This window comes from Staurois parvus, unplaced genomic scaffold, assembly GCF_062004578.1.
Source record: "Staurois parvus isolate SC_StPar_1 unplaced genomic scaffold, SC_StPar_1.0 ptg000031l, whole genome shotgun sequence".
NCBI classification, from domain to species: Eukaryota; Metazoa; Chordata; class Amphibia; order Anura; family Ranidae; genus Staurois; species Staurois parvus.
In genome coordinates, this window is record NW_028317827.1 from 1,247,216 (window position 1) to 1,267,325 (window position 20,110).

Genomic DNA, 20,110 nt, shown 5'->3' on the forward strand with positions numbered 1-20,110 from the left:
AGAGTGGAAAATCTGGCTGACATCTTGAAGGATTCAGCCAACGCATCAAAGATGAATCCTGCCTCTCTGAATAACAATCAGTCACTCCAACAACTGTTCTCTAGGAGTTCCATATGGCAAATGTGATAGTAATGGACAAAGCCAAAATTCCATATTCATGACTAAACAAGTTTGTAGCTAAAGGGGGCTTTAAATTAAAAATGGTAGAATCCTATGCTTGCTTAACTAGAATCTCACCCCTCATATCCATGGTATCTTTCAAGCAAGAGCTGCTTTCTTAGAGACCTTGAAGAGAAGCATCCAGGCTCAGACACTTGTTCCAGACCAGAGAAACACCGGAACCTCATCAAAGAGAAAATGTTTTAATTTGAGGATGGGGGGGGGGGGGGGGTCCTTTGGGCTTGCTCATTCCTGGAGTATGGAATATGACAAGAACCTGGATATCTAAGGTCTCATAAAATCGCTTTGATCAAGTCATCCATATTTTCCAGGAGCAGCTTAAAGTTGGATATTCTAGCAGAGTAGTGTTTATGGACAACACTCACATGAAGACACTAGCTGAAGAATCGTGGGGTCTCCAATATCTCCCCTAATGTGCTTCGGCAAATCTTCCCCTATAACTTATAGCACAGAAGCAGGGGACTTTGCCACTGCCCCTATCCAGCCTTCTAGCATGCCTGAAATTTTCAATTCAGCCAGAAGCGACCTGAAGGTATGGATGGTGGGAGCCAACTCTCAATTAAAGATAGGCGATTGCAGCAAACCGTGGCAGAATCATCCTTAAACAGACTACAGGATTGGCAGAAAGGTTTAATCTAGGAAGCCCCCAATTTAAGAGCCACAGACTGCACATTTGTTTATGGAAGCATTTCCATTAATCTCATCAGGAGCATTAACCTGCAAGAATTTGAATACAGGATCAGGATGCTTGCACCACCCCCCCCCCCCCCCCCCCCCCAACTTGGCTTAAACAAACTATTCAAAGTGAAAATAAACCTAGAGTTAGGCTTTAAGTCTCACCTTCTGACATCAGGATCTCAAGTCTCACCTACTTTCCATCCCAGGGTTCACTGATAGGAGCTCAGGCCTAGCTCAGAATACAGTGATGCCAAACACTTGGAAATAATTATCAGATTTTTGAGCTGGATACCAGCTTCAGGGCAGTAACAATACTCAGTAGGCCTCAATAAGCTCAATTCCATTCCATACTAAACCCGGGACCCTGCATTCACTATATCTGGTCTCCCACCGTACACACAACATGGAAATGCAATTATGTTAGTAAACAAACTGCTAAATACCTTTTTTTTCCATCATCATTATATAGCAGTCTTGTGACTTGCATCATTGTCCAGCTGAGCACATGTTAAAGATTGTAGGAGTTTTCATTTTGCTCTAGGAGGATGCAGAACCCCTGACCTCTGTCTGGACAGTGTCGATTGGCCCTGTCCTGATCACATGCACTCTCCCAAGGAAAAAAAAAAAAAAAAACCCTTTCTAGCAATACACACCAAAACTGAGCATGTGCAGAGTGACTACACACGATAAGTCTCATCAGGAGATAAGTGGGGCACTGGAAGAAGGGGATGATCAGAGAAGTCTGGATCAAACCGCGTTTTTACAAAATGCAGAGGATGTTACCCTTAAGTTCAACAGTGAATATAACAATCATGCTTTACTGCATATACAGACTGATTTCACTGTTGTGGGTTTAGTAACACTAACTAAAAACTAGTATGTTTTGTTCATTTTCACATGAGTCTTTTTACACATATTCAGTATTCCACATATACATTTCTATTTAAAAAGACCTTGTCATCAACTAAAAAGACTGACAGTAAAAAACACAGAAATATCACTTCCCTTTAAAAAAGTTGTAGCTAGGGAGGAATTAAAGGGTATAGTGCCCCTTCAGTGGCAGCTCTGAGTCTACTGGAGCTATGACATCACATAGAAGACAGCAGCAACCAGCACCAGTCTTAGGGGTTTTGGATGTCTACACAAGGGAGTCTTTTACAAGTATAAAACATGCATTAAATGTTAAATGTACATATGATAAGACTGTTGAAATTAATAGTCTAGTCTCCTAGATTGTAAGCTCCTCCTAGATTGTAAGCTCGAAACAGCACGGCCCTCAATCCCCTCATGTTTTGCATTGTATTGGTATTGTTCTGTCACATGTTCTGTCCCCCATTGTAATGTACAGCGCTGAGCGAACTATTGGCGCTTTATAAATACTGTATAATAATAATAATAGTGAAAAGGTCTCTTCAAGGCAGCCTTTGCCAAAGGGCATAACACTGACAGTTCTTATTTCACATGCTTTGATAATAAAGGCTGCAGATCAAGTATCACAAAGATTGAAGCTCAAAAAAATACCACAAACTAGAAGGCAAGGTTTTAATACTTCATAAAAATGTACAAAAATATCCCAGTCAGGAGCGTAGTGCCACAGGGAGGAAAAACAAAAAAAATTACTGGATTAAAGCGGACAGAGGCTGTAAATAAAACGAATAAAAAAATAGGTCTTTAGTTAAATCAAACGTTTCAGTCCCCCTATGCTGCCCTCTTGCAGCCTAGCAGAGATTATGATGTGTGGTCTACACAAGGTACAGGCTTACAGGAAATCATGTGGCACATTCTGTTCAAAGGTTTTAAGGCAACTCTTTGAAATTAACATTAAAATTTACATCACTCTGCAAAGAGGCCCATATCTCCTCAAATGGAGATAATACTTTGTGTGCGAGTACTTTTTTTTCTTCTTTTTCTTTTATACAGAGCGTGGATAGTTGAGTGAATGGAAAGTAGAATTTCCTGTTACCAACTAAAATATGTCACATTTTATTGTAAACGTATTTGGTTATAAGGTATTATTGATCATCATCCAGCTGTTCCAGGAGGGTCCGCCTTCTCTTTTCCAACTCCCCTTCACTTAATTCACTTCCAGATGTGTCCCAGTTACCCTGCAATGGTCACGGAAAATCGTTAAATTAGAGACTGTGATTACAGGACATAAAATAATCTAGGTAGCTAGAAAGACACAAATAATTCAGTCCTGTATTCATTTGGAAACCGACATGATGTAATTTTAACATACAACTAGTGTTAAGTACATTCATTTGTCTTACAATTTCCTATATGGTAGCACTCAACCAAGGAAAGAAAATGGCCGAACTGGAAGCCAATCTGTGGGCTGCATGCAGATGTTCTAAAATGCTGGTTGGAGTCAGAGTGAGCAGAGCAGAATCAATCTCCTGCTGCTGATTGTTACAGCACTGTATTCTTTCTACAGTCTATAACTATCAGAAAAGCTGTGTGGCAAGATCTAATTTGCCTGGCTGTGCAGCAAGGCTGTGTAAAACTGGACTACTAGTCAATGTATTTAGCCATTTGTAATTTCAACTTTAAGCTGATCTCGAGCTTTACTTTCACTTTAGTTTGTTTGGGCCAAATTTGCTCAAATGAGCCACCTCCTTCACTAATGTGTGCCCATTGGGCGCTCTGTATAAACTGTATGTAATCTCAGCTACATACAGTATACAGCACTGTGTTCCTGTCTCACTCCTTGAACAAAATAGCATCAGGCTGAGTGGCGCTCAGCTATTCATAAGCAGCTTTGCATTCTATCAAAACTTCCTCTGATTAGCCGAGTCAGATAGACAAGCTGATGATGTTATGATCTCCAACTCAGCCAATGAAAGAAAGATTTGTATGCATTCACAGAATACAAAGCTGTCTATGAATGGCTGAGAACTGCTCAACCTGGGGCTTTTTCATTCCAGGTGTGTGACAGGAAGGTCTTGTCTCACACCCAGAGCACAGAACTGTATACTGTATGTAGTTGAGGCAACATACAGTTTATAAATCATGGCCAGCGGGTGCAAGTTAGTGAAGGAAATAGTGTTGGCCAGCTTGGCTGAAACAAACTTTTTAAAGTGAAAGTAAAGCTGGAGATCAGCTTTACAGCTGAATAGAAGGGACCTCCAACTACTTTTTCTGGGAAATATCTGAAGATAGGAATTTTGTAAAAAGAAGAGAATACTTACAGGACAGTAAGACAAAAAAATGCAGCTACTGTAAAGTCCACTTTTTTTAAATGTTTGTGTGACAAATAGTGAGCAAATTGTCTTGACTTTCTGTGACTTCAGATACTACAGAAGATACCCAAAGCCACAGCTATATTTAATCAGCAACTCTCCACTCATATAGAAGCAGACAACAGTTTGTGGTCCAAGGGGAATTATTAAAAGTACATCATTCAGTACAATACTGCAGAACTGTGACATCAGAAAACAAAAACACTATCCATAAGAAAATCGGCAGCTTATGACAGTATTTCCCCGCTAGCTAAAACTGAAAAAAAAACTTTAAAATATTAATTTTATTTGCTCAGCAACTAAATAAAATATTAAAATAAGAGAAGACTACACACTTACAGAATCTTTATCCTTTGTTGCTTTCCTTTTAGGAGATTTCTGTTTTGATTCTTTCTGCCTCGATCGTTCCTTGTCATCCTTGTCTCTGTCTTTTCTATCTCTGTCCCTCTCTCCTTCAGATTCTGGAGAATTCTGTTCATGTCACCACAAAAAGAACAAAGTGGTTAAAGAGAAGCTCTGGTCTAAACAAAGTATAGCTTCTAAAACATATAAGACGGTTAAGCCAGGCATCTGCTGCGAGAGCCGTTGGCTCCCGTTTCTGTCAATCACAGCCAGTGAGCCAATGAGGACAGAGTGGGGACGGGGCTGAGCCACGGCTCTGTACGTGAATGGACATGCAGAGCATTGGCTTGGGAGCGAGTTAGCTTGGGTGCCCCCCCATAGCAAGCTGCTTGCTCTGGGGGCACTTGGCAGGAGAAAGGGGCCAGAGTGCAGGTGGGGTACCCGAAAAGAGGAGGATCGGGGCTTCTCTGTGAGAAACGATTACACAGAGCAGGCAAGTATGATATGTTTATTTTTAATAAAACGCCTTTATCATCACTTTATACTTTCAACTATGGCTTTTTTCTCAGCGCGTGGGTGCCTTTCCTTTAACTAGTACAAAATTTTCATCTGCTCACACAGGCCGAACAATAAGTTGAAAAATGTGTTTGATAAGAGGAAGCCCTACATGCAGTGTTAATTATTACATCAAATTTCAATTTAGTTTTAGTCATAGTCTTGACTAAAATGCCATTTTAGCCATCTGATTTCAGTTATAGTTGTATTTTAGTTATCAAAATAGTGTTACATTTCGTTCACGAAAGTATTTTAGTTGCGGAATTTAACACTGCCTAATTTGTGCCCATTTTCACTGGACTGTTACAGTGTTCAAACTGGCACACCCTTGTCAGACACTGGACCGTGTGTGAGGTGTGGGGATGGGCAGTGATTTTTCCAACTAAAGGGCTGTTTTATCTGGAATCATATTGGGATGTTAACATGATCAATAAAGAAAACTCAGCAAAAAAGATGTTGGCTCTGGATCGCACAATGGAATTTATGCCCACAGTTTTACATGGCATTCAATGCATCATGGTGTGTTCGTATAGTGGGCAGGAAGCTCACATTCAAAAGGTTCAAGAACACCTTAGTGTGTGAACAGAAGAGCAAAAACAGAGCACTCAAAGACAAAAGTTTCTAAAAGTTTATTCCATTAAAACAGTCTGATACACTCTACTGATATAGTCAACTTATCTCTGGGGCCAGAAGAGAACCCCCTTTATCAGGGCATGGAGTTAAAAAGAGAACTGACTCAGGGATTGAGGTGAAAATTTAATTGGAAAAGGTACAACAAAAGTGGCATGCTCATCAGAAGTTGGTTGTAGCAAGCTGACTGTGACAACTAGCTGCAAGCAGCTGCTGAGGAGCATGCAGACTTTTCCAGTTTTACTTTTCATCTAAACCCTTAGGTCAATCCATATAATTCCACGCTCTGGTGAAGAGCGTGCTGTTCTGTCATAGAAACCGCATCAGACGTTTCAATTTAATATCTATCACACATATATATATATATATATATATATATATATATATACACACACATATATACACACATATACACACGCACACACATATGCATACATACACTTTTTTTTTTTTTTTTTTTTAACGGACAGGGGTTCTAACCCTTCAAACAAAAAGTGTTTGACTTTAGATGAACATTAAGAGTAAAGTGACTATATAAAGTCTAGTCTTTGTACAGATAGCACGAAGTTCATCATCCAACTAACTCTACATGATATTATACATTATGAGAGTACATCTTCACAGGAATCCATCTCTACCACTGAGCTAGGAGTAGCCTCAATGCTAAACATTCTATCATAATAAACTACAGCACAAAATAAAATACTAACGTTACACATGAGACATGGGAAGAAAAATTTATATATCAAGAAAAAAAGAAAAAGCCTTGTATAAACACTTTTTGAAAAAAAGAATCACGCTTACAGATTTATGTCTTCTCTTCTTACTCTTCTTTTTGTGCTTCTTTGTCTTTTTATAACTTTTTTCTGTCAAACAAGAGAGAATGAATTAAATATATGGACACGTCATTTGAACTGTAACATGAAAACACAGTAAGACATGAATTAAAATCTGTGAAATTAAAAGACTACTGCCTTGGTTAATATGCTTCCTGTTAGACTCCCATACAATATTGATGTATAGTTTCTTACAAAGTAATTCCCGTTGAATGCCGAGCCAACAATTAAGAGACTACATGATGTGCTAGAGATCAAATAAAGTATAACTAAAGGCTTAACTTTTTTTATTGTATCTTTTATTTTGACTAGAGTGGAAGGGTATTCGAGCACCTGTCAAGTTTTTTTTGCTGTCTGTGCCCCCGTTAGGGAGATTCACCCACTGTGAGTGTCCTGTTAATTGTTACTACAAAGTGAAGGTGAAAGAAAATCACAAATTTTTGGTTGTCACCAGAACAAGAATAGACTCTTCCAATGTGGACACTAGTTCTGGTGACAAGAAATGTACTGACACTGGATGGATTTACTTTCCCTTCCTGTTTGGCAAAAAACTAATGGAAATGGAACACAGATAGCAGAAAAATATAAACTCCACCTGACAGGGATTATAATCCTCCCTCACTCTATCCAAAATGAAGAGAAAAAAAAAAAAGTTGTCCCAGGTGGCTGAAAAATATTAGGCATCCAACACACCTCTGGAGGTGTCAGATGTCTGGCCCCCATTGTGCTCTGTGGTTTATTCAGCTGACCCCGACATCAGAAAAGTAATGGAAAAACCTGTAGAATGAACCACAATGCTCAGTGATGGACCAAGCATCAGATATTCCCAAAATGAAGATTCTTCAGCCACTGTAGCTCTTCAAAAGCAGGGAACGCTGGAGCTGTAAGGCATCCTTATTTTCAAACTTTTACTCTAGTAACATTTTCTTTAGGCAAAAATAATGCAATCTAAATTTGATTTCAGATTTGGAGACAAGGTTCCCCTACCGCAGGGCTCTCCAGGATCCTGGCAGGGACATCGCCCACCACCTCTCAAACACCTGTTAAAACAAACTGGTTCTGTTTTTTTCTTAGCAGTAGCAAAAGAGCAGCACAGATTAAACTTTTCTGCGTCATGTGCCTCTCTGGCAGTTCTTCCAAACTCACTCAGGCTGATTACAAATTCCTCAAGCCATCAAGTGGAACAAGATCACCAAAGCGCTCTAAAAATACATGGTTTGGGCAGTTAAATCCTGATCCCTTCCACCAAAATTTTGAAGAGAGCTAGTGTCTTGATCAGTCTTTAGTTTCCTAAATGCTGTGGAGTCACACCAAATCATACTGGGATGAAAAAAAACAAACAAAAAAACAAAAACGGTTTTATACTCTCCCATATTAATAATATGGCAGATTTAAAGTTACCCGATTCTCCACTGGAGGAATGTTCAGAGCCAGACCGGGAGTCTGATCTTTGCCTTTTCTTTTTTGTGTGGTTCTCCTCTTCTTCCTCAGATTCAGAACCCTGAAAAGAATCAAAACATTAGCAATCTTCCAGTTAGAAAGGAAACAAGTACTTTACATAAAAAATAGTAAAGAAAAATTATTGTGCCCCTTTCTAAAATGGAAAGATGGATATGCAGTACTGCCAGTGTTGTCTGAGCAAGCTGCTGAGCCTTCCATTTGAGTTTTCATTCGTGAAACATCCTCCACTTCTTTTCCTCGTTTTTTTATCTAACTACTCAAGAATGCTAACCGCACTGACTGAGCAGCTCCACTATGTGGCAGTGTTACAATATAAACTGTGCTTACTGAACAGGGATTATACAAAAAGTTCACAAATACAATAGCTGCAAGCCAGTACTACTCACTGAGCGCGAGCGAGACCTCTTCCGATGATGCTTCTTTGATTTTTTTGAGTGCTTCTTGTTTTTTGAATGATGATGTAGACATTCATGCTTAGAACAAAAAAAAAAAAAAAAAAAGGATGTGCAAATTACTAAAGTAATACAGTATTAAAGTAACCAATATAAAAAAAAAACAAAACAAAAAGTCATGTTGAAAGGTGCAGTAAATATTTTTCAAAAGGGAACACGAGTTGTTAGGTCAACCCAAATATATAAATCTTGTTTTATATTTTTCATTTCACAGATATTTATATGAGAAAGAGAAAAGGTAGCAGAGAAGACCAATTTCTTAGAGTCAGTGGAAGGCCACGTTCAGATAAGAGCATAGCGGGTACGAGCATTCCTGCTACGTGACTGTCACGTGATTCTGCATGTCACATAGTGCCACCAGCCCATACACTTGAAAAGGCTGCCCTATGCGTTTGTTACCTGAAAACTAGCACCTGCTCTTTTTTGGGCACCAAGCTTCACAGATTTTTCAAAGGTGCGGTTTGCTGCATGTTAATCGTGGCAGAATCGCATCATGTTTGGTATGCCATTAAGGATAACGTATGGCGCGTTGTGCAGCAATATGGAATCACAGGCAGAATCCAGGCGATTCTGCCTGCCATTACAAATTGCAAGATGTGACCAGATGTAAACTGATCTCTCAAGTATATTTCACATAGAAGATTTTCACCCCATCACGCCAACCTCACTGCACTAGGCTTTATGCCATGGGGCTGCATATTTGTATATCGGGACCCAGAACTGCCGATTCTGGGTCACCTGATCTCTGTGATAGCCTCTGAATGGCTATCACAGTGATCAGTCATTGTGAAGCCTGCCCCTGTGTTTTCTCTCTCTGAATGGAGGAAAGAGATACACTGTATCTCTGTCCTTTTCAAAGAGAAAAAAAAAGAACAGAATGTAAAATAAAAAATTTTTTAAAAAGAAAAGAAAAAAATACCTAGATCAATGTTTCATCTAGGTCAGTCCCAGGATTAGTGTTTGGGTCAAGTAAGGGTCAATGATCAAGGTCAGTATTTTTATTTTATTTTTTTAAATTAGTATCAGTGTGTTTTAAGTAGGACAAAATAAGTAAAAAAAAAAAAAAGCAAAATGTGCACTATTGTTTCTGGGCTTTACTACGGGTAAAGACATATGTGCCATAGCTGCGATATACACACACACACACACACACACACACACACACACACACACACATATATAGAGAGAGAGAGATATATATATTTTACTATTTTGGGCCATTTATCCTTTGATAATGAAAAAAAAATTCAGGGGTAATCCATTACCTATCACCACTAATGAAAGCCCAATTTGACTTGAAAAAAACAAGGTATAATTCACCTGGGTGTACAAAGTAGTTGTGATATGTACAAATTTACTAACACAAGTCAAAATTGCAAAAGAGTGCTCAGGCATTCAGATTTGTTTTACCCAAAGGAGTGACGGGGTTAAACCGGATGTTTAATCTACTGAAAAAATGGTCTTCCCTTGTTCCTTCCTTCCTCGTCATCAACATACTAATGACAAATACAATAAAAACTGTTTTCATAACATATTGTACCTTATTTTAGTGATGGCTCTCTTTAGTTCACTATGCAATGCAGGCAAGATCATGCTGATGCCAACAGGTTATGTACATAGCTTCCTGAAAACCTCATAGTACCCTGCCCTCCTGCCTCAGTACTCCTCTCAAGAGCCCTCAGCCCTGATGCAAGCATGCCCAGATGGATGGGTGTTAGTCTGGAGGATTGGACATTCCTAGGCTAACTGCATTTGCACACAGTTCACTCTAGGCAATTCAAGCAAGTGACCCTGAGGCTCCATGATTAAAAACTAAAATGTAATTAATGAAAGGGGTGGGTCAGGGACAGACAGACTGAGGAGGAAAATAACTTGAGTGATTTTTTTCTGACATCCTGTTTTATAAGCAGCATTTTCTATAGTGCCCTGAAGCTACAAAACTGCAGGTCAAGTGTTGCTATATTAAAGTAAACCTGCCACATAACTGGGCAATTTAAACTGAATGGTTAAAAAAAACAAAAACAAGCAGAGGTTACGTTCATCAAAACGGCCAGCAAATCCAAATTTAGGCAGACGAAGTTATATGCAAGTCTTAACTTTCCCCTGGAATATTGGGGGGATTTTGCACAGCGCAAAATTAAGCAACTGGAGTTTGCCATTTGAACTGGAATGCTTGGAACAAACTTGCTAAACCTGGATTTTTTAAAATTGTCTAAAAGATGCAGACTTTCTAAATATTGCAATATTTCCTGAAGCGTCTTAGCAGTGTCTTTTGCTTGGAACCACTCTAACTGATAGAAAACCCCCTGCGCTTCATAAGACTTTGCAGTACAGACCAAGTTAGCTGAGATTAAAGCTCTAAAATTTAGTCTGCCATATAAAACATGGTTCAAGCAAGGTGATGATAATGACGTGATGTAGCAGTTATAAAAAAAAAAAGTTACCTCTATGGCATGGACAAAATCTCTAAATATCCTTTTCCGTTCTGCTTCCAGTGTGATATCTTCAAATGCTGCCTCTTTATTGAACCTTTCCCGAACCTTAGGGGAAGACAAGCAAAAAAACATTAAGTTCAGCTTAGTAAAATAATCAGCGAAATATAAAGAGGAAGGCACTAGATGGTCCGCTTATGAGGTAGAAAGGAACTGTGGGGCTCTCCATTCAAACCTGCAAAACCAAGCACCAATCTCTGTACTAGCTTTGCCATCCAGTATGGCTGGACCCAGTCATAGACAGAATGACATCATGATAAAGCCACAGGAGTGGCATAATAGGAAGCAACAAAAATGTGAACTGAAGTGCCACATGACTGCTAAAAAAGTCCAGATATAATTTTATACAAGTTAAGGACAGTGGGGCAATCAAAAAGAGTATCCAGCGTGTTTCGGGGTTCAAAAAAAACTCCCCCTTTCTCATGGCTTGAGACAGAAAACATTGTATAGACTGGAAGTTAACAGGACCTTTAAAAGGTACAGACCCTGTCAGCAGCTGGTTTGGCAACCGAACCTTTGCACTAGCTTTCCCATCTGGAATCGGAACACCCCATGTTACCACAATGGTAACATAGTACAAATAGTACAACAAAGCAATGATCCAAGTATTAGGAGTGTTACAGAAAAAATACGCCTAACCGATGTAATGGCCACCAGGAAGGCAAGCTTACATGTGAGGTCTGCCAAAAGAATCCAATTGGTTCAAAGGGGGTTCTTTGAAGAGCACCAAGTTGAGATCCCAAAGCAACATGGGGGGGGGGGGGGTCGAATTGGGTGATTTGTATCAGCAATACCCTGAAAGAGAGTCTTTACTAGGGAGTGGAAAGCAAGTATTTTCTGGAAGAGAGTGGATATGGAAGAAAACTGTCCCATAGGGGTAGTCAGGGCCAGATGTTGGTCAAGACCAGACCAAAGAAAAGTCAAAATACAATCAACAGAGCATTCCCTAAGACTCATTTGCCTGTCCTCACATCAGGCAAAGTAAGGCTTCCATGTTCAACGTTAGATCTTGCTGCAGGGTAAGGTATTGATAACTGAACCAGAGATACCCTTGATCCCTCAGGACCTGAGTTTCAACAGCCATGCTGTTAAAGCCAGCAACTGAAAACAAGGTGGAATAAAGGGGGCCCTGCGCCAGTGATTTTGGTCTGTTTGAAAGAGGCTAAGGCTCATCCGTTATGAGTATGTTCGTGTACCACTTCCTTCTGGGCCAATTCAATGGGAATCACGTTGGATGTACATACCCTCAAACCTGAGAGTGTGCACTTTCAGCCCATATCCATTATATAACTATAGCTTGAATTTTTTTGGTCAATACCTGAAAAAAACTAAAATTGTGCCTGTGTCCAAATATATATGGTCCTAACTGTAGGTGGCAGAGAGAGCTGGAATGTGAATTTCTGCCCAGATGATCAAATTTGTTTCCCTTAGCGCAGCTGGACTTCTGGTGCCTACCTTGATGGTTTATGTAGGCCACTGCTGTGGCATTGTCTGACTGAACCCTGACTGGACAGTCTCTAAGTTTGGCGCTAAGTTTTGAAATATTGATGGGGAGTCTCTACTTCTGAGGACCAGGTTCCCCCTGTATGGTAAGGCTAGCATCTGGTTGTCCCCACCTTCCAGGGCAAGAGAAGGAAGATCTTTCCAACTCCAAGGCAGATTTGAGATCCACCATGACAGGGAGAGACCTGTCTGGCTGGAAGGATGCATAGGATGGTGTAGAGAGTAGATCTGATTGTTCCAAGATGTGAGGATGTTGAGTTCAAGTGGGATATTCTGTGTCTCTCAAAGGAGGAGAAAGAAATAAAAAGTCTAAAACAGCACTTGCTAGAGAAGTATTTGGGCTATTCTATACACATTTTACCTCTTCCCATACAGAGTCCGCTTCAATGGGTGGTGCTGCTTGTTTTAACATACTCTTGAAAGCAGATTCTTTTCGTTTCATTTTCCGGGCCTCTTCCTTCTCACGCTCTCTCTCCCGGGCCTCTGCTTTCTCTAAAAGCTAAAAAAAAAAAAAAAAAAAACACCCCACAAAATTAGGAATTACAAACATACACTATAATACTGTAATAAAGCTGACAAGGAAGCTTTATCAGTATCTCTAATCTAGAAAGACTAGCTCATTAAAAGATAGGTTCACCTTTAACATGTAAATGCCCCCAATGCTGCAGCCGCTGCCCCCCTCCTTTTGACAGAAGTATAGGGAGAAATTCCCCGTCCTAGCTGTCACTTTTTAAAAACAGTTCGGCTGTGTGTGGTGAACTAATCCTTTAACCCATATACACTATAAATGTATGATAATCACAGAATGAACCATTTACAGATTAAAAAAAAAAAAGTCTTTAAAAACTGCAGAGTTTCTCATATCCTTGGAATCAATAGTGTGGCTGGCAATCCAATGATTTGATATATGAAGAACAGAACCCATAAAATGAACCCATAGAAAAGTTTTTTAAAGTCTGGGCTCTCAGTGAAAACTTTAGGACATCCAATAAAACACCACATAGTTTTAATGTGATCTGTATTACCCACTAGCATCTTGAAAATCTGTATATACACATACATACAGTATTACTTGCCATAAATAAAAATAAACAGTGGCCCCAAGCTCCTTTATTTGAGCCTAGAAGTCTAGATTACATGGTGTATGGTTACCAGGAGCACTGGGATTGGTTCAGTTCATTACAAATTGTAGAGGATCCACGCTTTGTAGTCATACTGATAGACTTTCAGTGAAACCATGAGGACCTGAAGCAAATATTGAATGTAATGAACACATAGTATGTGCATTGCAATGCAGGCCCATCAGCACTTGCTGTGCACTGGGGTGCCATCTGGAATGAAAAGCACCATGGTGCACATAGCATTTTCTTTCATTGCATATTGGGGTAAAGCACGCATTTAACTGTGTTAGCATAACACACGGGTGAAGGGGGCTTTAAGGCAAGAGCATACATCAATCATGGGTGTCTGAACTTCACAGGCACAAAGGTGTGTAAGGACCATTAGACATCACTAAGTGTGCCAAACAGGCCTGGGACACTCCATAAAAGAGAAAACAGGTGGCTTTGTAAGTGATCAGAACCTCTTCGTAATATGAAGCACACACAAAATCTGAGTTTTCGTTTAAACTTTTAGAGATCAGCAAGAGTCAAAAGGCAGTCATGTTCTATGAATTAGCAGAAAGACCAAATAAAAAAACAATTTCATTATAGTAGCATTTTCATTGATGAGGAAGTACATACACTTTTCCCCTCCTAATGTTCCAAGAAATCCAATTTCCTACATTCTTCACAGCTGTGCTCTTCAAAATTGTTTTGCACACAAAGTGCCTGGAGTTTGTTCAGTCATCAGTTTCAGACTGACAGTTGTAAGTGGTTTGATTAATGTGCATATGTAAATTAGACACAGCACATACAAGCAAGATTAGATTCGGGGAAAATATAATTCTGGTAAAATATACACCGCCTGCTACACTCTGCGCAACAATTAATCTAGAAAATTTGTTCTTCTGTTCAACAAGCAAATGAGAATTGAACATTTAGTACAGACAGCATGCATTGTAGCCATTTGTGAATATTAAAACAAAACAATAATTCAAAGTCTAGACAAGTCTATTTTTCATCTTACCTAAAAATTAAAAAGGCTCTCCCAGTCAAATGAATAACCTTATGTAAAGAATTACCAAGAGCCGATTTTCTATTTTGTTCTCCCACTCAAAGCTAGTCGTCAAGTATATCTAGCACGCCTGCCTGGTCTTTTTCCTAAATCTGCACTTATAGTCGAAGGATCAATAATTCCTAACACACTCAAACGCCACTTGGAACTTTACTCTCAATCAACTGCAGGATCAGATGGATTACAGAAGTAAATGCTACATGAATCATCTTCCCTTACTCAAGATGGCCACGGCCAGAAATGCTAGAGGGTGTTTTTCAAAGTGATTTCTCAGCAAAATAAAGCATGGAGAAATGGATGGATGGGGGTGTTTGCTTGAGTATTAAAACTGAAATACATAGTGTTTTTGGCTTATGGGCTCAGATAAAATGTAGATCCACTTAAACTTGCTGAAACATGGAGAGACAGTCATCTTGCCAATGCAGGGCAAAGTGACAGTGTGTCTGCAAAGGGGCCCCTTGATTGCTAATACGTATCATGCCTGCACTGAAATTATCTGTGGTGGCGACCTAGGGAAGAAGTGACATTACCCCCTTGGACAATGTAATGGCGCATGGGCCTAGTGATTGCTTTCTAGGTTTGAAAGCTGTCACAGGGGAGTGGGTCCCAGGCTTCCCCATACCCGTACGATCCCCTTTCACACTGCTCCGTTGAAAAAGAAAAAACACAGTAAATATGTATATACATTTTCTGGTTACCCGACTCCAAACATGCACCTATGAAACATGGACATGTGACTCAAAAAAAGCACACAAAACATAACCGCAGTGCGTTTTTCATGCATTTTCAATACATTCCAATGGAGAGATGCATTTTCTGTGCGCTTTTTAAACATGCACAAAAATATAGCATGGAGAAAAGCATTGCACCTGCACCACATTCGTGTAAAGAGTTCCACAGGATTTAAAGGGATACATTTGTTATGTATTTTTATTCTGCTTTTTTAACACCAAAAGTGCATGAAAAACTGATCAGTGTGAAAGGGCCTCTAAATTTCAGGTACAGTACTCATCTGAGAGAGAAAAGAACGGTAAACAAGGCAAGTAAAAGGGGGTCGGGGTGTTTTTTGTAGAGACACTGTCGTTTTGCCCTGCCCACAAGAGAAAGCAGTGCAAAGCAACTGGACTGATGCACTGTGAACACAGGAAGTTGGCTGCTCAGTACAGGTGCCATTCAGAGATTGCGTTGCATCACACGCCCCACCTCATCCAGTTGGAGGACACTTCCCATTCATTCAGATCATTAAAGGATAAGTTCACCTTTGGGAACATGTTACATGTTACACCCATTTTTAGGGTGGAACATGTAACTTGTTCCCTCCCATAGCCGCAGCCGTCCCCCCCTCCCTTTGACAGATAGTATGGGAAAAGTCTCCCTGTACTGTCAAATTTGAAAAAGCATGGTTGTGCAGGGCTTCGCCCACACGGCTGCATCATTCATTCACGGACTTCCGTAAATGAATGAACTGCAAGTCCCAACAGCTTTAGTGGCTGTAGGCTTGTAGTTTTCAATGAACTACCACAGCATTGTGAAGCAGGAGACCTGTATGGCATCAGTGACAAAAATAAACAAAAATAGACAAAAATAATAAAAGCACATTTTTTTACTTGCAAAAAAAAATGTGCATTTATTATTTTTGTCTAAAAGGTGAACTTATTTTTTAACCACTTGCCTACTGGGCACTTATACCCCCTTCTTTACCAGGCCAATTTTCAGCTTTCAGCGCTGTCGCACTTAGATTGACAATTGCGCGGTCATGCAAGATTGTACCCATATGAACTTTTTATAATTTTTTTCTCACAAATAGAGCTTTCTTTTGGTGGTATTTAATCGCCGCTGGGCGCTTTACTTTTTGCGCTATAAACAAAAAAAGTGCAAAAAATTTGAAAAAAGAAAATTGTCTGTTTCTATTATAAAATTTTTCAAACAGGTAGGCGGCACTAATGAGGTGGCACGGATAGACGGCACTGAATGGCATCACTGCTGGGCACTGACTGGCGGCACTGCTAGGCATTGACTGGCGGCACAGCATTGATGGGCACTGGTGGGTGGCACTGCTGGGCACAGGTGGGTGGCACTGCTGGGCATCAGTGCCCTGATGATCGGTGCCGATCCCTGCTCTGACAACTGCCGGTTCTCGGCAGTACTTTCCTCGTGCTCTGACTGCATTTCCCGGTGATCAGCGTGTCATTGGACACGGCTGACCACGTGGTAAAAGGCCGCTGTGATTGGCCTTTTACCACATCACGTGATCAGCTGTGTCCATAGGACACAGCGATCACGGAGATCGCCGGGTGCACGCCCCCGGGGGCGCACAGGAGGACGTCATATGACGTCCTCCCAGAACTGGCCGGCCGCAGTGTAGCGGTCATTCGGCTATCTGCGGTTGGCAAGTAGTTAATGAGCAACATTGTTACCCGTGGCTGTGCACTCCCTCTGCAGACAACAGAATGAGGAACCAATGCACAGTTCTCTAGAATGTTCGATCTGCCATTGCTGATATGATACAGAAAGGTTATACAGCATCGCTTACCACCTTTGTGGTGCCTGCATTCTTCACTTGCAAGTGCAAAAAAAAAAAAGAAAAAAAAGGGAATTGTGGTCCACAATTCCTCTCCGACATAGGCAAAGGAAGTGCTCAGACCTAGATGCAGAGACATGCAAGATGCTGAGAACATTCAACACAAGAAAGCAAATAAATTAGCAATTAGAAGAGAAAATACTGAGTGAACCTGAAAAAATAAGGAGGTAAAGCTAGCATTTTTATAATTACATGTAAAGACATCAATGACTGCAAAAAGATACAAACTTACACTGTTGAAGGCAAGTTTGATATTTCCAGCATCTAACGTGGTGGCTCTCTTTGTTGAGCTAATAACCGTGACAAAATCTTCAAAGCTTGTCCGAAGCTCAACTACAAAACCTTTATCCTGAGAGGAAAGCAGAAAACAGAATAAGATGACACTGACAATGTGTAACCATGTTTTAGACAGAGTTTGCAATGCAAGCTAAATTTCAGTGAATGTAATTAATGAAAGAAAACTTGTTAGTCACCTGAATTCTATTATGAGGGAGGAAAAGGCTCCACTGATTGTAGGCTGGGGTGAGGGAGGTCACAGTTCTTTTGATGTAAGCTTTAAAGGGGCTCATTATTTTAATTTGGTGCGGTCTGTGGAGAGGTTGCTCTACCACAGTGCTGTAGCAGTTAAGGATTGTAGTTTTGGGACTAGTGTTCTACTGTTGGTGAAAATGCATGTAGGAGGGCCATTTTAAACAATGGTGGGTGTAGTGGTTGTGCACTGGGGTGCCATCTGGAATGAAAAGCACCATGGTGCACATAGCATTTTCTTTCATTGCATATTGGGGTAAAGCACGCATTTAACTGTGTTAGCATAACACACGGGTGAAGGGGGCTTTAAGGCAAGAGCATACATCTCTTAAGGATTGTAGTTTTGGGACTAGTGTTCTACTGTTGGTGAAAATGCATGTAGGAGGGCCATTTTAAACAATGGTGGGTGTAGTGGTGGTTCTCTCAGTGGGAAAGCACAGGCTAAAGCTCAAACCTACCCTTAAAATGTCTTTGATGATCTTTTTCTCATCATGGTATCGAGCCTTCAGACCCTCCACATAGAATTTGAATAAGTCTAATGCTGTGGAACCTGTTAAAATCAAAATGAGTTAATTTGAGAAAACAAAATGTCAGGACAAGCCTTAGATGTATTTAAGCACAACACATCCCACTAATAAACATTACATGAGTAATGCATGCATAAAAAAAAAGAAAAGAAAAAAGGTCAGTCATTCTCAAAAGGGGCAAATAAGCCTGAAAAAAAAAATAAATAAAACATACAAAAACATACAAAGGCTGCTATATATTAAATAGCTACTCAAAATCTTAAAACCGCTTTTGTTGGAAATCCGTGGAAATTGTAGATGCAGTTGTCAGTATTGTCTACATGACTACTGAGACTGTGAATACGCAGGCCAGAACTTATTGCAGTGCTGCATGCTATTCTATTTCCCCTAAACTCCCCTCATCAGAGTACAGCCCAGGTACCCTGCCACTCTCCCTGGTTAATGGTCTACTGTAACTTAGGAGTGCGCTTCTGGGTTGTTTTTTTAAAGTCAACTATAATACAATTGTATATAAAAAATAACTTTTTTCACAAACTGTTCATTTCGGTTTCAGACAAATGCATCCTAAATTTTCAGTTCAAGAATCTTCCTTTCGGTGCACCATTAATATACAGTATATCGCCAATGTACAGGCTAAGAGGTTTATATGAATGGAGAACTGCAACACATGCAAATAAATTGCATTAAAAACAGTGCTACTTACATAAAGAAACAACCCATATAAGCAAATAAGGAAGTAACAAGGAGAACACGAATTGTATTTTAAGAACCCAGATGTACTGTATCCTCTCCTCCTACTCTCACATCTTGCCTATTGATCTAAATTAATCACTATTTTTTCCTTTATGGACTTAAATACACTTATCCTTTCCAGTGTATTGTGGTATTACACAGTTGCCACACAATGCACTTTCCATGCATTAGCATATTGTGATGCCATTCATTTTCAACGTCACCCCAACACATTAAGGCAAGGCAACTCTGATGCACATATACATTGCAGCATACCAGAATGCCCAGTAATGCACTATAGATCATTGTGCTGTGCGGTGTCAGAAAATATGCTTCACGTCTGTTGGTTTTGGTGTGTTGGCAGCTTATTCATTTGGTGTGGCTACCTTAATGCAAAGCATTTGAATTGGTCGCCTTAATATAACAAGCATTAACAATACACCAGAACAGCATAGTGTGAATGTGCCCCAAAATGACAGCTTGGTTTAATTCTTTCAGGGCGGTATAAAACAGCAGGAAATCAGCTGTGCATTTAAAACTACTGTTCATGTCATCTTCATTTTAAACATTTTTCAGTCCATAAGACTTATTTTAAAACAGAAACAATTCTACTTGCAACTTTCATCCAAGGAGGCTTTCAAATTTGTGAAACAAGCAAATGCAATCTAGATCAAGATCACAGTGCAAGTTAAATTGGCTAGCTACTGCATAAAATCCAGGCAAAAAGCTATGTTCGAGTCCCACCTCCTGTAATTCAAGTTTAAACCTTTATGTTTGCTGTATTCCCAATGAACAATCAGTATATGTATGCACAGAAATTGTGGCGGTAAACACTTGCAAGTAATTACCTGGCTGACCAAGCATGTTGGCAAATCGAATGTCAGAACTGATTGTGGGGTACAACTCCATCCAGGATGACATTGAATGTAAGTGACCATGTTCATGTAATTCATCTAAAAACACCTAAAGAAAATAATTAAAAAAAAAAAAAAGAATCCACATTATAAATAGCAAAATATAGTTGCCATCAACAGATATCCTAGTCATTAAAGTGGAAGTTTAGTCAGAAAATTAAGTGCTGCTATATCACTTCAGACTGACCCCTTTTGCAGGTATAGCTATGTAAAATAAAAATCAGTGCCTTAACGGTTTAAAATCCAGTAATACTCTGTCTCACCCTGTTCTGCACATACTCAATT

General features: G+C 39.9%; 1 protein-coding gene across 5 annotated transcripts in view; it reads right to left on the bottom strand.

Annotated features, from left to right (window-relative positions):
- Nucleotides 1-2,386: 2,386 nt before the first annotated feature.
- PRPF40A (pre-mRNA processing factor 40A) overlaps nucleotides 2,387-20,110 on the bottom strand; it is a 62,948-nt gene continuing 45,224 nt past the window's right edge. For all 5 annotated transcript variants that reach the window (XM_089659585.1, XM_089659576.1, XM_089659593.1 and 2 more), the window contains 10 exons: nucleotides 19,760-19,874; nucleotides 18,111-18,202; nucleotides 17,357-17,473; nucleotides 12,730-12,867; nucleotides 10,818-10,913; nucleotides 8,308-8,394; nucleotides 7,862-7,961; nucleotides 6,429-6,490; nucleotides 4,437-4,568; nucleotides 2,387-2,963 (listed from right to left, as the gene is read on the bottom strand). In XM_089659585.1, coding sequence (XP_089515711.1) covers nucleotides 2,871-2,963; nucleotides 4,437-4,568; nucleotides 6,429-6,490; nucleotides 7,862-7,961; nucleotides 8,308-8,394; nucleotides 10,818-10,913; nucleotides 12,730-12,867; nucleotides 17,357-17,473; nucleotides 18,111-18,202; nucleotides 19,760-19,874 — 1,032 coding nt within the window. In that variant the 3' untranslated portion in view covers nucleotides 2,387-2,870. The remainder of the gene's footprint in view (nucleotides 2,964-4,436; nucleotides 4,569-6,428; nucleotides 6,491-7,861; nucleotides 7,962-8,307; nucleotides 8,395-10,817; nucleotides 10,914-12,729; nucleotides 12,868-17,356; nucleotides 17,474-18,110; nucleotides 18,203-19,759; nucleotides 19,875-20,110) is intronic.